Consider the following 20,859-nt stretch of genomic DNA (forward strand, 5'->3'; position numbering starts at 1 on the left):
CCAAGTTTTAGTTTACACCGTAATGGGAACAAACATTTGTTTAGTTTTCTAAGAACACCCTTGTATGAATTAGATTGTATGTTAATTACAAAAAATTGTAAATTAGTCAACAGGCAATGCATTAAGTGGTATCCTTTGGAGGGGAATACTAATTTCTCAAAGGGGAGCCAAGGGTATGAAATTCCTTCCTATGTGGGAAGTTCGTACTGATGTAGCAGATTCTTGTGATAGTGTGTGTGCTTGTAGTAGCTAATTAGAGAATTATTATTATTGTTTGTTTGTGCAAATTACCTTTAGATAAAATATTTGGTTACTAGAGATTGGACTCATATAGCAACCCCTGTAACTGTTATGATTTAGTAATGAAAAATTGCTATCGTTTTTTGTTAAAAAAAAACAAAAAATGTAGCATATTTTTAAGAATGTGCTTACCAAACATGCATGGGTATTCAATTTGATTACTATTCTCATACTTCTAAACATTGAACGAACGGGCTCCTTGTTGTCCTACTCCATCCTTGTCCCAAATTAATTAATCATGTTTTAACTTATATTGTATAGAAAATTTTATATTAAATCTAAGTTTACAAAGCTCAACCATCACAAATTTGCATCCGTTACATCATGGCATCTCCGAAAGTTTCATCAAAACAGTTTGGATCGATGTATATGCTCTGTAGTATCCGTCAACTTGTTTGCTCTCCTTGAAGCTTTCTGAGAAATTAGTAAGAAATTAGCACGCTTTGCATCTATCACCTATATATATTGCTATCTTTGTCTTCTGTATATGCAAATACAATTTGCAGAGCTCTATGGCTACTTCAAATACCACTGAATGAGAAACTGAAAAAAAAAAAACTGTAACTGCGAAGAAGTTGAGACACGCGTCTGCTTCTTCCTCTCTTCCATTGCAAACATGTTACGGAGGCTTACCAGATTTCTTCAACACTGCATAATGTATTGCTCCATCCTCTCCGTCCACTATGGGATTCCGAAAGGCAAACTTATTCGATTACTTGTGGCCCAAGGACTGGTACAAGAAAAATTAGGGCGGTTTATGGAGGATGTGGCAGAAGAAAATTTATATGAATTGATCAGCCAGGGAATGCTTCAAATCAAGGAATTCCAAAGTTAGATGCTTCGGCGGGAACTTTTCCTCGGTTAACTTACAAGCAGAATGAAGTCACCATAACGACATAAAATCTAATGATTCTAGTAAAGCAAATGGACAGGAAGAACATTTCGCTTTTGCTTGGTTCTTGATAAAGATTGGTAACCTTGGAACATAAATTTGACAAAAGGGTTCCGATGTTTTTGTCAAAAAAATGGGAGTTCGCCCTGCCTAGCGACTTTCGGGGTCTCCAGCAGATGATTGCTCAGTTGCAATCTTTAGAATATTCTCTTCAAAAATCTGAGGAACAACACAAGGCAAGGTATGAAGCTGTCCCCCCGACGGTCATATCTTTGAGGATAAAGGCAATTTGGCGGAGGCATTATTAGAATAAAATTTAGGATGCTATTTTGTTTTTTTAAACAAACGATATTATTTATACTAAATGAGAAGGAAATGGGCTTAGCCACTATTATTGGAGCTTAAAAAAAACTCATTTTACAGATTTTATAAGAGTATTTTTTATTTCTTTCTAAATATAGAAAGTTTGCTCAGGAAACTTGATACGGACTTTTTAGTTCCATGTGAAAATTGCAGAGGTAAATGGGCTATATAATAGTAGCCTTGTACGACTGCAAAGCCAAATGGAATTGGCACTCAGTTACAGAGTAAATACATATATTTTGCCATTAATATAATGGTCCATGTGACATTACTCAAGGGGAGTAGCAGTATGCTTGAACGGTGGCGGAGGTGGTGATTTGGGAAGGTAATTAACTGTCATGGTTGTGGTCGAGAGGTTTTTCAATTTAGTCGAAACATAGGCACATACGTCATATGTTATTATACAAGTGGAGGGATATTAGAAATTTTTTTTTCTTTCCAATAACATATGGCATATCGCCCTCATGTCATTGCAATGTCATTTTAAAACTACTCCGTCGCCGCTCCCTTGTCTGCTCTAAAAATTCACGACCATATTAATTCATCAAACATGGGTATGCAATTTCATAACCATTCCCAAACTTCTACACATTGAACCGAACGGGCCCTCACTGTTTCCAGTCAAACCAAATGTAATTTATGGATGTGAGTCATCAATTCTAGTTTGAAAATGGTCTAATGTGAAGAAAATGGTGTTCACATTATATTTCCATATGAACCAAGCACAAAGTAACAAGAGTAGTTAATAATACTATAAAAAAACAAGAGTAATTAATAAAAAATAAATAAATAGCAAGAGCATTTTTGGCAGTACATACTATCATTATCCTCTCCATCCTTGTCCCAAATTCATTATAATCATGTTTAATTTTATATTATTCATACACTTTATATTTAAACCTAATTTTACAAAGCTCAACCATCACAAATTTGCATCTGTTACTATCTCAAAGTCACATCAAGTAACATGGCTGAAAGTTTCTTCAAACTAGTTGGTTTGAAACGCTGTCTATGCTTTGTGGTATCCGTCATGCTGCATATGCCTTGTGGTATCCGTATATGCTTTGTCCCTCACCTTGTTTGCTCTCCTCGAAGCTTTCTGAGATATTAGTAAGAAATTAGGATGCTTTGCATCTGTCACCTATATATTGCTATCTTTCTCTTCTGAATATGCAAACACAGTTTGTAGAACTCAATGGCTAGTTCAAACACCACTGAAGGAGAGATGGAGGAAAATAGAAACTCCGAAGAGAGTGAAGAAGTTGCGATATCTTGTTCTTCTTCATCTCTTCCATTGGAAACTTGCTATGGAACCTTACCGGATTATCTTCAGCAGTGCTTAATGTATTGCTCCATCCTCCCTGACTACCATGGGATTCCAAAAGGAAAACTTATTCGGTTACTTGTGGCCCAAGGACTGGTACAAGAAAAAGCAGGGCGGATTATGGAGGATGTGGCAGAAGAAAATTTATATGAATTGATCAGTCTAGGAATGCTTCAACTCAAGGAGCATCACTCTGACTCAAGAGGGACAAGATTTCAGGTCTCCTCCCCTGTACGAGAATTCTGTGTTTGTCAAATGGAGGAAGGTAAATTTAAAGTCTTTCGGGTTTTCATTTGTTCAGACATCACACAACTCATATCCCACTTGAACAATCATCAAGTTTCTTCTTTGTTCCTTCTTGGGCAAAATCTTTCTCAACATGAAGGTAACTGGTTACAGTATAATGGTGCAAACTCTTTAAGAGTGCTGGATCTGGAGCGTACCAAAATCAAAACGTTACCAGATGAAGTGGGAGACATGATAAACCTCCTGTATCTTGGCTTGAACCACACTGATATAGAAGAGCTTCCAGAGGGGCTAGGTAGATTAAAAGCTCTACAAACTTTTGATATCAGATGGTCTAGACATTTAACCGCCTTGCCAAATGATGTACTCAGTCTTGTTAGGCTGAGGCACCTCAAAATGCTCAAGAGCATGTCCCAAGATGTTCATGGGATGAAGCTACCTGCCGGAATAGGAAGCTTGAATGATCTTCTGACCCTTACAGGTATACATGCTGGTGGTGGAATTGCAGAAGAACTAGGTAATCTAATACGGCTCAGAAAACTTGGAGTGATGGATGTTGCTGAAGAGAATATCAGTGAGCTACTTGCCTCTATAACGAAGATGTCAGACCTCCTTTCCTTGTCTCTAGAAGGAAAAGACACCTTCAGCTGGGGAAATCTTATGACCTTCTGCGGGGGAAATCTTATCCTCCCGGATTCATTCTCTCCCCCACCATTTCTCCAAAAGCTTCGCCTGGAAGGCGTTGGAGGAAAGCTACCTACTTGGTTCGGTTCCTTGGAAAGGCTTACAAATCTAAGATTAGGAAACTCTCATATATCTGAGGACTCATTATTGGTGCTTCAACTGCTACCCAACTTGGAAAATCTTAGCCTTTGGAATGCTTATGATGCTAAGAAAATAGGGAAAGAATTCTGTTGCATTGGTGGGTTTCCAAAGCTACAGGTTCTAACCATTGCTTCGCGTGTTCTTGAGGAGTGGATAGAAATTGAAAAGGGAGCACTACTGAGCTTAAAATATCTCCATGTGCGCAATTGTTTGCGTCTGCGGATGCTTCCTGAAGGTCTGCAGTTTCTCACCAACCTTGAGCTGTTGGATTTGTTGCCTTTGCCGGATGATCTTGCAGAACGGCTGAAACCTGATGGCGGAGAGGAAAACTACAAAATTAGGCACATTCAAGAGGTAACAATTATGACTAACTCGATGGTGAAAGAATATGCTCAAGCCAAGACAGAGGGGAGCCAATGTGAGTGAAAGAAATAAAGTTACAAGGATTCGAATAAACTGTGTTTCTGCACACATTTCGCTGTTTATCAAGCTATGAAAGGAGTTTATGTTTTCTATTATATGCAACGACTACTTGATGAATGCCTTGAACCCTTTCTAAGTTTTATGATTGTTAAACCTGTTAAAATGCTTGAAATAAACATGTTGGAATAATGGTAGGCTAGTCAATTTTCTTGTTCAAAGTTAGGCAAGTTAGGTTAGTCAAGCAAGTTAGGTAAGTTAGGCAAAATTAGGCTTATGTTCTTTTTCTTCCCTATATATATGTTTCATCTTGTAATTGTTTACATCAAGCAAATATACATCAAAATTTCAATATGGTATCAGAGCCAAGTCGGTCAGGGATCGTTCTTGGTAAAGCATTGGTTGTAAAGTCTCTTGAAATTTCGAGTATGCTCTGTGGTTGCAGTTTTGACTGATCTTCCACATCAGAAAAGATTTCTTGAGATTATTGCTGGTGCAATCTTCCACGAGGTCAACCATTCTAGGCATGGCCTCTCATTCAAAATGGGAAAGTCCCAACCACCCGCTCTATCTCCACCACTCGGATCAACCTGGTGCAATCCTCGTACCACAACCATTGGTGGAAGACAACTACAACACATGGGTTCAATCAATGAGTATGCCCTTAACGGTCAAGAACAAACTTGGTTTTGTTGATGGGACGATCAACAAACCAAGTGAGGATAATTTTGAGGAGCTGCAGCAATGGAATCGCTGCAACAACTTGGTCAAGACATGGCTACTAGGCTCCATGTTAAAGGAGATTTCAGGGAGTGTCATCAACTACAAGGATGCTCGACAAATGTGGACCGATCTGCAGGAGAGGTTCTCACATGTGAATATAGTTCAGCTGTTCCATGTTGAGAACGAGATTCATGATTGCGTCCAAAGCAATATGAGTGTAAGTTCTTACTTCACTAAACTTAAAAGTTTATGGGATGAACGTGATACTTTGTGTTCCATTCCAGCATGCAGTTGTGGAACAAAGAATGAGATGAACTCATATGTTGAAACTCAGAAAACCATGAAGTTTCTTATGGGACTGAACGAATCGTATACTACGGTTCGAAGCAATACTCTTCTTCTCGAACCACTGCCTACGGTGAACAAGGCATATGCATTGGTCATTCGACATGAACGCCAGGCAGAGGTTTCCAATGGAAAAAGCACACAACTAGAAACTGCTGTCTTTGCAGTGAAGAATCTGTCGCGAGAACCTACACCTGAAGATAAGGAGATGCGATGTGGAAAGTGCAATAAAACCAATCACATCACCAAAAATTGTCGTGCACATCTCAAGTGCACTTTTTGAGGATGGAAAGGCCACACCTTCGATTTCTGTCGAAAACGGAAAGCAGCCACAGAGACCGAATCCAATCGTCTCTTTTCTTCAAAGGGCAATCAAGTTTCACAAAGTAACAAGCAAGAGACAGTGCCTAATTTCCCGTTCTCTCAGGAGGACTGCAAGCAAATCCTTCAGATGTTGAACAAGAACAAATCATCATTTGCCAATCAAGTCAGTAATCCTCCTAGTCATGAAGAACTTTCAGGTAAAGCCTTCTCTTTTCCATGTAAAGGAACCAGAAGTATTTGGATCCTGGACAGTGGTGCCACGGATCACATAGTTTGCAGTCCTAGTCTCCTTACACACTCACGAGCTGTTGAAAATCATACAGTTGAACTGCCAGATGGTTCCGTTGCCAAAGTCACTCACATTGGACAAGTTGTTTTCTCTCATAATCTTATCCTTGAAAATGTCCTATGTGTGCCGTTCTTTAGGTTGAATTTAATATCTATCAGTAAACTAGCCTATGATTCCTTATATGTCACCATTTTCTTCACCCAATTTTGTGTCATTCAGGACCTTCACTCGGGGAAGATGATTGGGACAGGAACTGAAAGGGATGGACTTTACTACCTCGACCCATCAAAGAAAGGAACATGCAACAATATTCAAACCGTCTCACCAAAGCTTTGGCACCAACGCCTAGGACACCCATCTCATAAAGCCACTTCGTTATTACCTTTATTTAACAATAAGGCTTGTGATTTGGAAAAATGTTTAATTTGCCCATTGGCCAAACAAACAAGATCACCCTTTCCTTTGAGCTCTATTTCTACCAAATCATGTTTTGAATTATTGCATATTGATATTTGGGGTGGTTATCAAGTTGCTTCTATTTCAGGTGCCAAGTATTTCCTTACCATCGTAGATGACTACACTAGAAGCACTTGGGTTTATTTGATGAAACATAAATCTGACACAAAAGACATTTTAGTGGGATTCATTCAAATGATTGAGACTCAATTCAATACCAGAGTTCAAATCATACGAAGTGACAATGGCCCTGAGTTTAAGCTTGAGCAATTTTATGCTCTCAAAGGCATCATACATCAATCTAGTTGTGTCAACACACCACAACAAAATGGTGTTGCCGAACGTAAACACCGACATTTGCTCAATGTTGCTCGGGCTTTGCTCTTTCAAGCTTGTTTGCCAAAACGTTTTTGGGGGGATGCAATCTTAACCTCAGCTTACCTCATCAATAGAACACCCACTCCACTTCTCCAAGGTAAAACACCTTACGAAAAACTGTTTCACAAAGCACCTAACTATTCACATTTAAAGGTTTTTGGTAGTTTATGTTTTGCTTCTACACACGCCCAAAGGCCCTCTAAATTCGACCCCCGTGCAATCCAATGCATTTTTCTTGGGTATCCTTATGGTCAAAAGGGTTATAAATTGTTTGATATAAAACACAATAAGACTTTTGTTTCTAGGGATGTTGTTTTTTTTTGAAAATCATTTTCCATTCCAAAATCATACCACTTCCGCTGCCCCGTCTCCATCAAACATTACACCCTCATCCATCACATTTGACTTGACCTCTCCCATTGAGTCGCACTCAAGCCTTGCACCCGAAGACATAAACACCACCTCTCCCACACTTACCGACATCACACCACCCTCATCTCCTTTACCTACTACAACTCCACCACCAGATACCTTATCAACACCTTCACCACTCTTCCCCACCTCCACATACCCTACACATACTCTACATTCTTCACCACCTCCAACCACTCCATCACCAGACCAACCACCTCCACTTCGTCGTAGCACTCGACCAACCAAAACTTCCACATTTTTGCAGGACTTTCATGTTGAGGTGGCCCTCCCTTCCCGTGTTGCTCCCACATCTTCCACAAGCATGGTCCAGTCATCAGGTACATCTCACCCCATATCTCATTATTTATCTTATGACCATGTATCCCCCACTCACAAAACCTTTCTCGCCACCCTCACCATTATCAAAGAACCCACCAGTTTTTCGCAGGCTATTCAGGATCCAAAATGGCGTGACGCCATGCAAAAAGAGATTGTTGCCCTTCATGACAATCGCACTTGGACTCTTGTACCCTTACCACCTCACAAACATCCCATCGGTTGCAAATGGATCTATAAGGTGAAGCTTAAACCTGACGGCAGTGTTGAACGCTACAAAGCTCGTCTCGTTGCTAAAGGCTACAGTCAAATTGAGGGGCTTGATTATCGGGAAACTTTTGCTCCAGTTGCCAAGCTCACCACCGTCCGCGTCCTCCTGAGTATTGCCTCCATACGAGGCTGGCATCTTCATCAACTTGATGTGAACAACGCATTCTTGCATGGTGACTTATACGAGGAGGTTTATATGTCCCTGCCTCCTGGGTTCGGACGAAAGGGGGAGACACGAGTATGCAAATTACACAAATCCATTTATGGTTTAAAACAGGCCTCGAGACAATGGTTTATCAAGCTGTCTATTGCTCTCATGACTGCTGGCTTTCATCAATCATGGTCAGATTACTCATTGTTCGTCCGAAACCGTCAAGGCAGTTTCATGGCATTACTTGTGTATGTTGATGACGTGATACTTGCAGGTAACAATTTGAGAGAAATTGAAGAGACTAAACTCTTCCTTTCCCAACATTTTAAACTAAAGGATTTGGGAAAACTCAAATACTTTTTGGGGATAGAAGTTGCAAGATCTAAACAAGGGATTGCCTTGTGCCAACGCAAATATGCGTTGGAAATACTAGAAGATGCTGGGTTCCTTGGTGCGAAGCCCTCACGATTACCAATGGAACCAAACCTGTCCCTTACACAAACTGATGGGACGCTCCTACATGATCATTCTTCATACAGGCGACTCGTAGTGAGGCTGATTTACTTAACCATCACGCGACCTGACCTGACTTATGTGGTTAATATGTTGAGCCAATTCATGGACAAGCCACGACAACCACACCTTGAAGCGGTGCATAAGGTTCTCAGGTACATCAAACAATCTCCTGGACAGGGAATTCTTTTGCCTTCTACAGGTTCACTACAACTACAAGCCTTTTGTGATGCTGATTGGGCTCGATGTAAAGACACTAGAAGGTCAATAACCGGTTATTGTATCTTCCTTGGACAAACACCGATATCTTGGAAAACGAAGAAACAAAACACAATATCTCGTTCCAGTGCAGAGGCAGAATACCGTTCTATGACTACTACTTGTTATGAAGTTATATGGCTAAGAAACATTTTGAAGGACTTGCAAGTAAATCATGCACAACCAGTCACAATGTTTTGTGATAATCAAGATGCCATGCACATTGCTTCGAACCCAGTGTTTCATGAACGAACGAAGCATATAGAGATAAACTGTCACTTAATACGTGAGAAGATTCAAATGGGAATGGTGCAAACAGCTTACATACGGACCTCGAATCAACCTGCAGACTTGTTCACCAAACCACTAAGCTCGGCACAATTTGAGGTCTTAATTAGCAAGTTGGGTGTCATCGACATTCACACTCCAACTTGAGGGGGAGTGTTAAAATGCTTGAAATAAACATGTTGGAATAATGGTAGGCTAGTCAATTTTCTTGTTCAAAGTTAGGCAAGTTAGGTTAGTCAAGCAAGTTAGGTAAGTTAGGCAAAATTAGGCTTATGTTCTTTTTCTTCCCTATATATATGTTTCATCTTGTAATTGTTTACATCAAGCAAATATACATCAAAATTTCAATAAAACCCTTCTCCACTTCTTCCTAATTGCACAGAGAGTAACAATAGAAATACAACAACTTTTTCATTAACTTTCCATCCTCTACAAATCTGTTATTTATTCTACTAACAAGCAACTAACTACTAACAACCTTATACACATGTAACAATACCTCCCCTTAAAACTATTCTTGCAAAAATTTACAATTGAACAAGATTCCAGTAAAATCAACAAGGGAAACCAGTAAAACCAGTAACCATCACAATCAACACAACTCATCAAAGATTCACAATTTCTGGAAATTTAAGCTCCAATTCATGGTAAGGTTCCCATGTAGCATCATCTTTGGAGTGGTTCTGCCATTGGACTAGGACTTCTGTAGCTGCTGTATTGCCCTTCTTGTTTAGTCTTCCATCCAAGATTGCAACTGGTGCATCTTGCAAAATTCCTGCATCTGTAATGACTGGCAAGGGCACTGGGGTCTGAGTTTGTGGTCCCAAATGCTTTTTCAAGCAAGAAACATGGAACACAGGATGCAGTTTAGTGTTTGGTGGAAGTTGGAGCTTATAAACTACAGCTCCAAGCTTAGAGATGATTTGAAAAGGACCGTAGAACCTGGGTTGTAGTTTATGGAAGGAATGTGAAGCCAAGGATTTGGGTTGGTACGAAATCAACCTCAAATAAACCCAATCACCTACTACAAATTCCCTCTCGGTTCTATGTTTGTCAGCTTGGACCTTCATCCTACATTGAACAGCTTCCAGATTAGATTTCAACAAGGATAAAATTCTATTTCTTTCTCTTAGAGCTTGATCCAAAGAGTCCACCTTAGTAGTACCACTCTCATATGCAATAATGGCTGGTGGGGCTTGACCATATAATATCTCATAAATCTTAGTGGAAGTATGAAAGCTTGTATTATAGCTATACTCAGCCCAAGGAAGCCATAATGCCCATTTCTTAGGTTGTAAGCTACAGAAACACCTGAGGTAGGTCTCGAGACATCAATTAAGGACTTCAGTTTGGCCATCTGTTTGAGGATGATAGCCTGAATTGAAACATAATGCAGAGCCTTGATGTTGAAAAAATTCCTTCCAGAATTTGCTCAGGAAAACTGGATCCCTGTCACTAATTATCGATCGTGGCATACCATGCAGTTTAAAGATGTGATCAATGACGTATTGAGCCACAATTGATGCAAAGTATGGATGTGATAATGCCACAAAATGAGCATATTTTGCAAAACCTGTCAACAACTACCCATATTATTGACTTTCCCTTGTAAGCAGGCAATCCAACAATAAAGTCCATAGAGATGTCCAAGGTTCTAAAAATGCTAGGCACTAGTCGGGCGGCGGCTGACGTCTAGCGCCTAGGCAGCTAGGCAGGATCTAGGCGAGTGCCTAAGCGGCCTAGGCAGATTTAGGTAATTTTCTTGTATATCTTGTAAATAAGTGCATATTAATACTTACAAAAAATTATACTTGTATGAAATCCATAGATAAGATTTAGTCTCTCTAACAAAATTAACATTACCCATATACAACATATTTACTAATGGAGAGGGTAACTATTTTTATTTTATTTTATTATAATTATAAGTTGGTAGTGAGTAATTAATTGGAGACTAAAGGTGGATAATTAATAGTGGAAAGTAGTGGACACCGGTCAAAGAGAGGGGACGGGTTATTGAGGCCTTGGAAAATGTGAAAGCCCTTATCTTTTCCGTTTCCTCTTCCTTGTTTTCGATTGCTCTGCCCATCTTCTTCTTCCTTTGTAAAATTTCCCTGCTCCACCCACCTTCTTTTTCATTTGTAAAATTTCCCAAAACCTCAAGCGCATCGAAGAAAATTGCATGCTTGATCAAAGAAATCCTAACTGTCCAGGTCAATTTCTTGTTTATCCCTGCAATTGCAGATCTGTTATTCTAATTCAACATCGCTCTCTCTTACCTCTTGCTCTCTCACTTTCTTTCTTCAATATTATGTGAACGCCTGCTCTTTTAGGTGATGTTGTGAAACAACGATATGTATATACATTTTTTTAACAAAACCGCCTAGTTGGCCGTCGAGGCCGCCTAACCTGCCCAGTCGGCCGCCTAATACCATTGCCGATTTGTTGAACGCTTTTGGAATAATTGCGGCGGCAGCCCGACGCCTAGCCTATTTTTTAGAACATTGGAGATATCTGCCCATGCCTTAGATGGAATTGGTAAGGGTTGTAATAAACCTGAAGGCGATAATGTCTCATATTTGTTCCTTTGGCAAACTGAGCAAGTTGCAACTCTCTCCTTGATATCCTTCTTCATTCCCTCCCAATAAAATGACCTAGTGATCCTTTTATATGTCTTTAAAAACCCTTCATGGCCTGCAGTTGGGCTTGAGTGATGCACATTGAAGATTATTTCCTTTTAAGAAGCTAATGGGACTTAGCACAATTCTGCCTTTATACTTCAAAAAACCATTATCAAATTGAAATTTATAATTTGCAGTAGGAACTGCATCATTGTCCATTGAACAAATCAATTGCCTTTTAGTAATCACCCAAGGATCCACCTCATTATGCTTGCGAAGATCATTTATCCATGCAGAGTATGGATATAAAATTGCATTCAACTGAACTTCTTCCAACAATTGTAGAGATGAAGAACTAGTGTTGAGAAGAGACCTAAATAGAGCATCAGTAGCTTGGTTGTCCTTTCCCTGTTTGAACTGGATTTCATAATTAAATCCTAATAGCTTAGTTACCTACTTCTGCTGAAACAGTGTATGTGCTCTGCCTTGAAGGAAGTACTTCAAACTATGGTGGTCTGTTTGTATGATAAAATGATTCCCTACTAAATATGATTGCCATTTGTGAATAGCATGGATAATGGCAAGCATTTCTTTTTCATAGGCATACAATGATTGATTTCTTGGGCACAAAGCCTTGCTAGTAAAAGCAACTGGTCTCCCTTCTTTATTGCAGCACTACACCAATACCTGTACTAGATGCATCATTTTCAATAATGAAAGGCTTAGTGAAATTTGGTAATGCAAGCACTTGAGGAGTGAGCATGGCTTGTTTCAAAGTGTGAAAGGCATCAATAGCATCTTGGGTCCAAAAAAAAGTTGTCTTTCTTGGTTAATGCAGTCAAAGGCTCAGTGATCTTACCAAAATCAGGAATAAACTTCATGTAGTAACCAGTTAACCCAAGGAACCATCTCAAAGCTTTAACAGATGTTGGAATAAGCCACTTAGCAATGGCTTCTAATTTGCTAGGATCTGCAGCAACACCTTCCTTGGAAACAATATGTCCCAAATATTCTACCTGAGACTTGCCAAATACACACTTTGATTGTTTGACATATAAGCTTCTTCAATGTATCAAATACTGTTTTCAAATGAGACAAATGGAGAGACTAAGAAGAACTATATAGCAAAATGTCATCAAAGAAAACTAGGATGAACTTCCTGAGATATGGTCTAAAAAGCTCATTCATAAAGCACTGAAATGTGGCCAGGGCATTGGTTAAGCCAAATGGCATCACCAAGAATTCATAGTGCCCGTCCTGTGTTCGAAAAGCTGTTTTTTCAACATCATTAGGGTGCATTCGGATTTGATGATAACCAGCTCTCATATCTAATTTGGAAAAAAAATGTGCACCAAACAATTCATCTAATAATTCATCCATAAGAGGAATTGGAAATTTGTCTTTAATAGTGATGTCATTGAGGCCTCTATAATCCATGCACATGCGCCATGTTCCTTCTTTCTTCCGTAAGAATATAACTAGAAAAGAATAGGGGCTATTGCTTACTCTAATAAACCTAGCTTGTAGCAACTCCTTAACCCATTTCTCTATCTCACTTTTCTACACTGGACCATATCCATAGGGCCTACTATTAAGTGGCTTACTACCTTCAATTAATGGGATCCTGTGATCTTGAATTCTGTGAAGGGGTGAACTACTTAGAGTGGCAAAGATAGCTTCATATTCCTTCAAAATTTGATGTAATTGCTGAAGTTGATCCATGTACAAATTATCCGAGTTAACAGTCACCATTGTAGGATTCATTTGTTGGGTATTGACTTTTTCTGCTGCAATATGAAATAAAACTGCTCTTATAGTGGTTTCTTGCTGCAACAGTTTACTCATTTGCAAGGCTGATATATTTTCCAGTTGCTTGGATGGTGCCTCTGGACTAGCAATGCAATAAGTCTCTTGTCACGCCCTGATCCCGAGAAACGCTTGGAATCGACGCGCGACAGAAGGACTGTAATGGTACACTATAAAATACATAGAGTCGCTAAGACTCATACATATAATATACATCAGAACATCATCAGAATAACTTACAACAAAGGATGGAAATACCTACTCTCAAGTGCACTGCCCTCATAGCTACACCACGTGAAATCTCTTCTCTAATCGCTACACCTATTACTCTGCAAAATAACCCTACGCCGTGGGAATGGCGCACCGGGTAAATCAAAACCCGGATAAGCCACGAAGCTCATGTGAGTGACAATAATACAACATATGTAAATATAAATAAAAACAAATGATTAAATGTCAAAGTAGTGCTATGTCCACACAGGATATTTCTTCTGTATATCGTATCCACTGCCAATATCATCACCGTCAATATCATTCCATCATTCTCTTCGAATTGTGACTCACCACTTGCCTTTCATCATTTTCCGAATATTCACAAGGGTCCAATTGCCGCATATTTCATAATATAACCACTATACGCCTCATTATTACGTATAAGAATGGTTATTCAATTCTCAATCTCACCACACGTCTTCCAATAACATTCTTAATCATCACATAACCCGAAGTTATGTAGGAATGACACAACATCAATAATACAATCACGTGTAGGAATGAGATTGGTATCTTTTCCTCCTTGCATCTCTTCATTACGAGTAGGAATGAGTCACATTTGAATCCGTTATCTTTTAGGCAAAACCATCATGTAAATTATTTCATTCAATCATCACTTTCTAGATTGAGCCACACAAGGGCTATAGAGAGACCTAGTTCGGCCAAAGCCTACATTAGGAAAACAGAGTCACTCCTACGAATACTATAGGTAGTGATCACCCATCATGGATTAACCAAGCATGATCAACCCTAAATATGTATGTATGGCCATACTTAAGTAACAAGGATCACCCATCGCAGATTAACCAAGCATCATCCTAAAGTATGGTCCCCCATTACTGATTAACCAAGCAGGACCATCCATGTACCATTGCTACATGGGGCAGATTCTGATTTTATCCCACATTACCCCATGGACTGGGTTGGTGGTCCTCTATTAGCCCTCACAATCATTTCAAGCATAACATATACATACATTTCCAATAGCACCATCAAGCAAACATAGCATAGTAGCACACAATTCTATATAATCATTTGGAAATCCATGTCATATCCACATAGTATATAATAAGGAATTTCATGGGTAATAACCATATCACATAATATTAGTGTCACTCACCTGGGTTATTTGCACTTCTAGATTCACTAACTTCACCTCAAGGGACCTAATACAACACACAAATCCCACTTAGGAAACTTAACAAAACCGACACGTAAAATGAGGCAAGTGCCACTTGCACGTAAGTTGAGACACACGTCATCAAGATGAGTCAACTAAGCTCCATCAAGCCTCAATAACATTCTAAAAATAAACGACACTCTAGAATAGAGAACGTTGACTAGAGCATTAACCGTTGATAAGGTAGGTCGACTAAAGGTTAACAAACCTAGGTTATTCAATTTGCAAGATCCGCACATAGGATTTCTGATCTGTAGGTTCTCAAAGGTCCAAAAACTAATAACTATGGTGCTCACATAATGGCATGACGATCCAACGGTTAGATTGTCGTCAATTACGAAAATCGTACGGTGGTACAATTATCCGAAAAATTGAATAATCGAACCATTGTATCAAATTTCAATGAACGGACTTTGGATATGGGCTCAGGACATTGAGAACGTCTCGCTGTCCAAAATCCATAAATTTTGATTATTCCCACGTGCCACCGCGAGTGGTGGTTTCTGGCGACCAGAAACCCACTTTTTTGACTAACTCCAAATTCTACCAAAATTTACAGGAAGATAGAACTCAACAAGAGGAACAACTTTTATACCTGCCATGAAGTCCAAAAGTGGACGAAAGAGGGTCAATTTTGCCAATAAAGCTGGAGTGTGCCTAAAGCTTCCCGGCGTTGATTTGTCGCCTACGGTGGTCCAACAGGGTCAAGGATGGTTGGGATTTACTCTTGGGATGATGGGCTACAAGTTTCAAGTGATGGAGTAGGCCATCACTTTGCCGATTTGCCAGAAAAATGAAAAGGCTGGCTGGAGCACTGTTGATTTTCGTAGGTTTTTTTGGCCTTGCACGGCCACATTCGGTGGTTAATCAAGGTGGTTCTTAGTTGGATTTTGTAGAGAGGAGTGAGAATTTCAAGATGGTGATGGTGGCGTCGAAAAATACCACCGGAGTTGGTCGAAATCGGCGTCGAAAAATGGGAGGTCGTGGGGGTCAATTTGGATGGGTTTCTGGGCTTTGGATCAGGGTTCCTGAAATGGAAACCTGCTAATTTGGGCAGATTAGGTTTGGAAACTTACTACTAATAGTAAGTACACATGTCTAAAAGGTCTCACTACTTCCGAGGTTCGTAACTTCTCCGTTCTAACTCGGAATTAAGATCCATTTGCGCCTTCGTGCTCATAGAATTAAACTCTACCTAAACAACTCAAGAGTTGACCGAAAAGGTCGAGAAAATGTAAAATGACTAAAGTAACCCTCACTTTGCTTTTCTCAAAATCGGAGAATTAACGAACTAACTTTAATTAAATCTTCGTAATACATCAAAAATAAAATAAATAATAATTTTGGGGACATGATATCACATCATTGCCCTTTTTTGGAACTTCATATACAGTTTTTCGAAGTCCTAGAGAATTGGACCCAAGGTTCTCAACCACTGTACTCCAAGCACAACATCACAACCTCCCAAGTGAATGGCATACAAGTCTGCGATACAAGTATAGTTTTGAATCTTCATTGAAATCTGAGTCAATGTACCATGAGTCGAAACCTTACCCCAATCAGCTATTTTCACATTAAAAGTATGCCCTGTGTCCCTTCACCCTTTTGAGCAAACCAAAATCTACAAAGTGATGGGAAGTTCCAGAATCAATAAGAATGGTAATAGGACAATTCTTGATAAACCCATTGACCTTCATAGTTTTAATGGTTGGTGGTGCAGGTATTCCAAATAATGCACAAGTTGTGATTTCTAACTCTTCATTATCCAAATCTTCACTAACACAAGAATCAAAATCTTGGATATCAATCAAAAGCAGCTGTTTCTTATCACAAGTATGCCCCTTAAAGTATTTCTCCTTGCAGTGAAAACATAAACCATTTTTCCTATAGAAATCTACCTCTTCAGGAGTTAATCTTCTCACACTAGGAACTCTAGGTTTATTCTCAGGCATAGCATTGGAATTCAACGTTTGTAAAGGTGAAGAAAAGTGGATTGAATTGCAGAATTCTTAGAGAAAGATTTCACCTTTAAGTTTGATCATTTGGCATCCAACTATTGCGCAATGGCTGAAGCTTCCAATACATCTTTAGGCTTCAAGATCTTAACATCGTGTCTGAATTCTGGTTTCAAACCCCCAATAAAGCAAGATTTGAGAAGAGTTGGACTGATTTCTCTCGTTCGATTAGCTAATCGCCTGAATTCGATCACATAGTCGCGTAAAGTTCCAATTTGTCTTAGTTTCACTAAGCTTTCAGCTGTGTCTTCCCATTCCGATGGTCCAAATTATTAACATAAAATTTTCGAGAATTGTTCCCACCAAGGATAATTCTCCAAACACATTGCCCACTAAAAACATTAATGCTATGCCTTCCATGTGGAATGATGCCAGTTTCACTTTCCTCGAATCGTTAGTGTTGAAAAATTCAAAGTAGTGTTCTGCCTTGTAAATCCATCCCAATGGATCATCACCCTCCATGAATCTTGGAAATTCCATCTTCAAGAATGGTTGTCTTGGCTGCTGGTTGTAATTTTTCCCCAAATCTTGGTGATTGACATTCGCATTCATTTTGTCATGAAATTGATTGTCGCCGAGAGTCGCTTCGGAAGATTCTTCTATCGAACAGCCATTGCAGTGCACCATAAGGGATTGAAGCTAATGAAGAATCAATTATTATGTTGACTTAAGTTCCTCTTGTGAAACGCTGAATTTTTCCTGCGTCGCTTGGAATTCATCGATCTTGGATTCGAGATTAGAAACCCTAGACTCCATGGTTCTTCAAAAATTAAAATAAAAAAAATTCTAATTCCCACCACCAAACTTAAATTACACACTGTCCTCAAGGTGTGGAAAATAGAAGAAAAACGAAAAAAATAAACTAACGCAACAAAATAAAAATAAATAATCTCCTTAAATAACTAGAAATAGAAAAACGAAAAAGAAATTAGAAAATAAAACAAAAGACAAGCAAAACAAACAATAAAATGATAGACTTAGCATCTTGGGTTGGAATTTGAAACCATTGTGCAGGACAAGCGTTGGGCAGAGGAAAGATGACACAAGGGCCCATTGAAAAACGTTTGGGTTTGAACCCAATCCTCAAACTCAAAGGTCCAAGAAGAAAACAAAAGAAATGGAGACACACGGAATGCATCCGTACACCTCACACGCGCACGGGCTTGTGAAAAACTTTGGATTCCCTTCCGATGTCTGCACCTGTCACCTCGAGCCCAGAACCGAACGCTCCTCCACCCATTTTCTTTCATTGCTCTTCCTTGCATAAAAACCTTGGTTGCTGCAGTCAAAACCAAAGCTTTCTCTCTAGAACTCCCAGATCCGAGCCACAACGCCCAAACTTAATATCGACTCCTCCCCAGCCCCTGTTCTCTTATCTTCGTTCATCTTCTCAGCAGATTTCCTGTACCATTCCGACGCCATTTCTTCTCAATATCTTCTTGTGACTTAGAATCAGAGTAAAATCGATACTAATCTCTTGCATGTTTGTGTCATGTGGTAGGAACCTCGTTTGGTAAATGAAGAGAACGTGAAAAATGTAGGAATGACGGAAAATCATAGATTCAACGGTCAAAATTGGGAGCGGAGATATGAAAGACCTGCGGATCCGAGATTATAAGGTGTATGTATGCCCCTTTTTTGTTTTACATTCGAGCGCGAACCAGCTTGATCTGTGAATGTGCTATATGCGTATGTTGGTTTCAAATTGCTGAACATAATGAACTGTATGATTTGGGCCTGTCTATCCGTGTATGAATATGATCTCTGCATGCTCGTAATTTTCCTTTGTGTTTGTGCATGTTTCCTGATGATGAATGTTGAGCAAAATTTTGCATGAAATTTGATCTGCGATATGCGGACCCTTCTGCACACTTGGATCGCCGATTGTAGAACCTTGTTCATGGGAGAGACTGTGAAGTAAGTGGATCCAAGTAATGTAGAAGCTTCCAAGCAAACCCCACTGTACGCATTGCTGAATCTCAACTCAATTTTTTATTTTTTCCCGTATCGGCACTGCCTAATCCCATGAATGTAGAAGAATGGATGATGAATGTGCTGGGGTGAATGGATGATGAATGTGCTGGGGTGAATGAATGCAACCTGCAAAGATCACACATTAAAAATCTAATTAGAATAAAACCCAAAATAAAAATACTGATTAACTAAAAACAATTGCTGTTTTTGTGTTTTTCAATTGTCTGATTTTTTTTGTTCTTTTGTTTTTTTTGTTTTGTTTTGTTTTGTTTTTTTTTTTTTGTTTTGATTTTGTTTTGTGATAAAGACTAGAAGGAAGAAAATAAAAAGAAAAGAGTTTAGAAAAATTGGGTTGCCTGCCAATTAGCACTTTCGTTAACGTCTATAGCTAGACGTATTTGAATGAGGTTGGTGATCACGTCGCTTGCTCCTTTATAGTCAACCATGCCTTTACAGCATCATAGAGCAATAGTAGGTGGGGATTGACTTGAACTGTGCATTTGAATTCATTGGTTGAATCTTTCTTGTCCACCCTTTTGTGTGAATTAGTCTTTGAAACCAAATAAAGTCCCCTCTAGCGAGTCTTCTGTCTCCCTTGAACTGACTTCAATCTAGTATTTAACACCCACAACTTTTGCATTGGCCGAATTTCGTGATGAAGAATTGGGCTGCCACTAAGCTTTTTCTTCCTTCCCTTGTAGATCTTAGCTTGCTCGTAGGACTCGCCTAGATTTTCTTTAAATTTGAATGCTTGTACTGCTGGACCGTCCAATTCAGCAACATAAATTGTATCAGTAGTCATCTGCCCTGTATCCAAATCGATCAATGTGTTTGAGAGCTGATCATGCGACATATTGGATGTTAAATTTGTGTGAACCTCCCCTAACATGTTAACACTCATGTCTTCCTGCAGGCTGTGTGGGAAAGGTTTTGGTGGCACATAAACATGGGTAGGACTCGGTTCTGGTGGGATTATAGGATCAACATGTGATGCTCTCTCCCCTGGACGTGAATAACAGGTAGATGGCTCCTCAGTTCCTACACCAACCTCTTGATCATCATAGATTGTCCCACAGTTTAATGCTTGAATCAGAAATCCTTGATTGGTTATTTCAATGTACAATTCAGATAATTCCAACAATTTAGAGAGCTTGTCCTCTACCGGAAGCTCCTGTGACACATTAAACTGCCCAAAATAGTGTTCAAGATGCTTTTGCAAACTTCGGGGTGTAGAACTCTGAATATGGATTGTTCCAATTTCTTTTTGAGTTGTTTCTCATATTGATATGCTCCTGGACCTAATCTGGAAAATATTCCTTCTGAGGACATTGTAAAATATTATGGGTCTTCAAACAGCAAAGTGCTCAAATTGTAGGTTTAAATCCATAAAAACCCCATTCTGCAGAGTTGACCCATAAGGGCAGTCTTCCTGGTTGTATATTGAATCCAGGAGGAGGAACAAATTCCATTGTTGCACAAATTGTAACTTAAAAAAAAAAAAAAAAAAAAGAAGTTTTAACGAAAAACTCACAGTATTATTTATTTTAACGAAAAATCATATTTTTACATTAAAAGGTCAATCCTAGTATTATTCACTTTACCCTTTATTTTGTCTTTATCATTAAAACTTAAAGTTTTCAAATCATTTTTATTAGTTTTTCAAAAAAAAAAAAAAAAAAAAAAATCAAGTAAATGAAAAGATATATACAAAAATAATTAACGAGTTGATAAACACAAATTATTTAAAACAATCCCTGGCGACGACACTAATTTCTTGATAGAGGTTTTACCACTTGCAAAAGTAGGGATAAAAACACTTAAAAATTACTTGCAAGAGAACAAGGTAGTTGTAGTATAAACGGCTCAAGTAAGATC

At 39.0% G+C, this 20,859-nt stretch overlaps 2 protein-coding genes and 1 pseudogene across 2 annotated transcripts; 2 read left to right on the top strand and 1 right to left on the bottom strand.

Annotated features, from left to right (window-relative positions):
* Positions 1–2,608: 2,608 nt before the first annotated feature.
* Positions 2,609–4,490, top strand: LOC137712356 (disease resistance protein RPM1-like). Its single transcript, XM_088683773.1, has one exon. It carries the CDS (start codon positions 2,751–2,753, stop codon positions 4,374–4,376), a length of 1,626 nt encoding a protein of 541 aa, XP_088539899.1. The 5' UTR covers positions 2,609–2,750; the 3' UTR covers positions 4,377–4,490.
* Positions 4,491–4,896: 406 nt separating this feature from the next.
* Positions 4,897–5,721, top strand: LOC137714628 (uncharacterized). The gene has a single exon (XM_068453791.2). The coding sequence runs from the start codon at positions 4,897–4,899 to the stop codon at positions 5,719–5,721; it is 825 nt and encodes a 274-aa protein (XP_068309892.2).
* Positions 5,722–19,558: 13,837 nt separating this feature from the next.
* Positions 19,559–20,556, bottom strand: LOC148691102 (uncharacterized; annotated as a pseudogene).
* Positions 20,557–20,859: the final 303 nt, after the last annotated feature.

This window comes from Pyrus communis, chromosome 14 (genome assembly GCF_041283825.1).
Source record: "Pyrus communis isolate YQ-2024b chromosome 14, ASM4128382v1, whole genome shotgun sequence".
NCBI classification, from domain to species: Eukaryota; Viridiplantae; Streptophyta; class Magnoliopsida; order Rosales; family Rosaceae; genus Pyrus; species Pyrus communis.